The 2,971-nt window shown below is 30.7% G+C and overlaps 1 protein-coding gene across 1 annotated transcript; it reads left to right on the top strand.

Moving 5' to 3' along the window:
• The first annotated feature begins 1,516 nt into the window (after window positions 1-1,516).
• Window positions 1,517-2,326, top strand: LOC133789933 (auxin-responsive protein SAUR50). Its single transcript, XM_062227591.1, has one exon. It carries the CDS (start codon window positions 1,744-1,746, stop codon window positions 2,206-2,208), a length of 465 nt encoding a protein of 154 aa, XP_062083575.1. The 5' UTR covers window positions 1,517-1,743; the 3' UTR covers window positions 2,209-2,326.
• The last annotated feature ends 645 nt before the right edge of the window (window positions 2,327-2,971 follow it).

Raw genomic sequence — 2,971 nt, 5'->3', positions numbered from 1 at the left:
CTTGATACTTTTCGAGATATATATCTCTATCTAAGTCAAAGGAGGTAGTGGTTAATAAAAGCATCTCGATTTTTATAATAATATTTATATATATTAGTTTCCTGGGATGGGGGTGAGAAAATAGAGTCTCGAGCCAGAAGGATGCGGTCAGGTTACGTAGTATTATTCAATAATAGTAAAATCGAAAGAAATTGACAAACTATAGGAAGTGATGATTTTCTGTTTAATCGAGAGCTAACGAATAGTCCTATCAGAGTTAAATATATATATATAGATATTAAAGGAGGCACGGCATTGATCCATTTGGAACGATATCGATAGGTACGTATATGAAGATGGTTCATTACTACAAATGAAGAGCATCCGTAGATTTATTATCTTCTGAGAAAGATAGTGATAGATCGAATATAAAGTTGTCGGAGGAGTCAAAATCTCATCTACCGGTACGTACGTATAGTATAATAATCACGTACCAATCGGTACAAAACAAGAAAAGGACGTACCACTGGGTGTTTTCTGAAACTAACATGCGCGTTTATTGTACCGGCCTCCACGTACGATCGACTTTATATATATTATATGATAATCACTTAATTATTAGCGCATGTACATGTTATGTTACCCAACTATTTATATTTGTGTATATGTACGTATGAAAGTTGTGGATACATTTTGTACATGACACGAGTTAGTTATAAAAGATCTATAGAACTTGTACTCCTATATATATATTAAATAAGGAGTCAGCATATTTATTAACGAGTATAAATATATATCACAAATTACACACAAATACAAAATTTTGAGTTTAATTTTCACTTCTAGTAACAACAACAAAAAATTGTGACTAAAAAATAATTGATAGATCACACAAGTTTTAATTTATAGAAGAAAGTCACAGGGACATTTTTATTTACTTTACTAAAATATAATTTGTTACAAAAGTTATGTGTGTCAAATTTTCTACCACAATCATTTTATTAGTGTTAACATAATAATTGTGATGATGCCCACAAATCTACAACTAAACAAATATACTATTGTGTATTGACACTGCTATATATGTGAGAATTTTCTGTCTAACTTTATGCTTAATTAAGTTAACATTGTTAATTATTTTTATTATTTATCTTTCATCTATTAAATTTAATATATGTCAAACTAATAATTAGATATAAAAGTAAAAACAAATGAGACAGATATTTTATTGCATGCGATTAATAAATAACATATGATCAAAGTAGATATATGAGAAATCAAATACACGAACGGTCGTACAAGTTTTTATACATATACAGGTCGACTGATTTGATAACAAAATATAAGCATGTGGTGATTTGAAAACAAATTATAATGATAAAGATCTGTAGTTTCCTAATTCATCTAAAGCAGATATGATAAATGAACCTTCAGGAGAGACCTGTCGTGTGGGTACTAAGTCCACAGAACTTACTCTACCAAAGACCCACTCATCACATGCGTTGGTCTCCCTAAGTTTATTTTCAAATTATACACATCTCTCATAACCATATGCCCTAGGATCTCTCTCTCTCTCTTATTATTTGTTTTCTTTCTTGACAAATGTGAAATTGCTAAGCTGTCCAAAACATGGCATCATGCCTATAAATACAATATGTAACGAGCTAACATTCCCAAACACATTCGAAAATAAAACACCCCAACCAAAAGTCATACGTACATGGAGATTTAAGCTCTTATATATACATTTTATTATTTTCACTGATGGCGAAGCACAAAAAGATGAACAGAACCAACCTCAAAACCGTGGCCGAAAAGCTTCAAAAGATGAGAATAATGTCGACGTTAAGCGGCCGTACCAAATCCAACTCTGTCCCCCAAGACGTCAAGGAAGGCCACTTTGCGGTGCTCGCCGTGGCCGGAGATGAGCCGAATAAGAGGTTCATAGTTCCATTGAGTTGTTTGACACACCCTAGTTTCCAAAGGCTACTTGAGCAAGCCGCCGAGGAGTATGGCTTTGACCAAAACGGCGCGCTCACTGTTCCTTGCCGGCCAAGCGAGCTAGAAGGAATTTTGGCCGAGCGGTGGCAGGAGGTGGACGAAGGATTGTCTTCATCGTCATCAGTATCATCGTCGTCATCAGTATCATCAACATCTTCCTCATCTAATAGTAATGTAAATGGCAGGGTAAACTGGGGCTCTTTTAAAACCATGGTGCAAAGCTACTAGTAATAATGAGTCTTTACGAAATTATATATTGATATGGTAACTTATTTATTTTGTAAAATTAGAGTTGCTCATCTCATAAAGCATTTATTTGTTCTATGATGATTTGGAGGACATGTTTGCCTATGGTTCTATGCAATTTAGTCCCTAAGATAATCTCCAATACAAAATAATAATAATAATAATAATAATAATAATAATAATAATAATAATAATGCATATTGATATATAAAAAAGTAACTCAACTGTTATTAAAAATTCATTAATATCTATTACAAAAAAAAAAGGTAATTTTCTATATTTTTTTTATTAATATAGCAATTGTTACAATAGAAGTCATTTATTGTTATGCCAATTATGTGAAATTTAGCAAAATATTTAGAGTTTATATAAATATATATGGGGGGTCCTTCTATATTTTGAAAAAAAATTACCATATTATAGTGACCTTATTTTTAATCAATGGTTAGTTTGCTTATTTTGGGTGTAAAAACGAATTGGCACAGGTAGTTAGAGATAAAGTTCTATTACATTAATTATTTCCAAATTATAAATTATTTATTCAATTTCTCTCATTTTTCCAATTATTTTATCCTTTTTAGAAAGTCAAAAAATAAAATATATGTAAAGATCCTTCATTTTATTATTTCGGGTAAATATCTATTTCTTTATTTACAAAAAATATATAAAAATTCATATTCATATAAACATTATAAAAAATAAAATTAAACTTTCCATAAAAATTACAGTAACTATAGGCAATGGT

The sequence above is a fragment of the Humulus lupulus genome, chromosome 7, assembly GCF_963169125.1.
Source record: "Humulus lupulus chromosome 7, drHumLupu1.1, whole genome shotgun sequence".
In the NCBI taxonomy this organism is placed as follows: Eukaryota; Viridiplantae; Streptophyta; class Magnoliopsida; order Rosales; family Cannabaceae; genus Humulus; species Humulus lupulus.
The sequence above is the reverse complement of the archived record's forward strand: the minus strand, read 5'-3'. Positions and strand labels throughout refer to the sequence as shown.

Bases quoted from the DNA above. Each gene is read 5' to 3' on its own strand.
- LOC133789933 (XM_062227591.1), top strand. From the start codon at position 1,744: ATGGCGAAGCACAAAAAGATGAACAGAACCAACCTCAAAACCGTGGCC.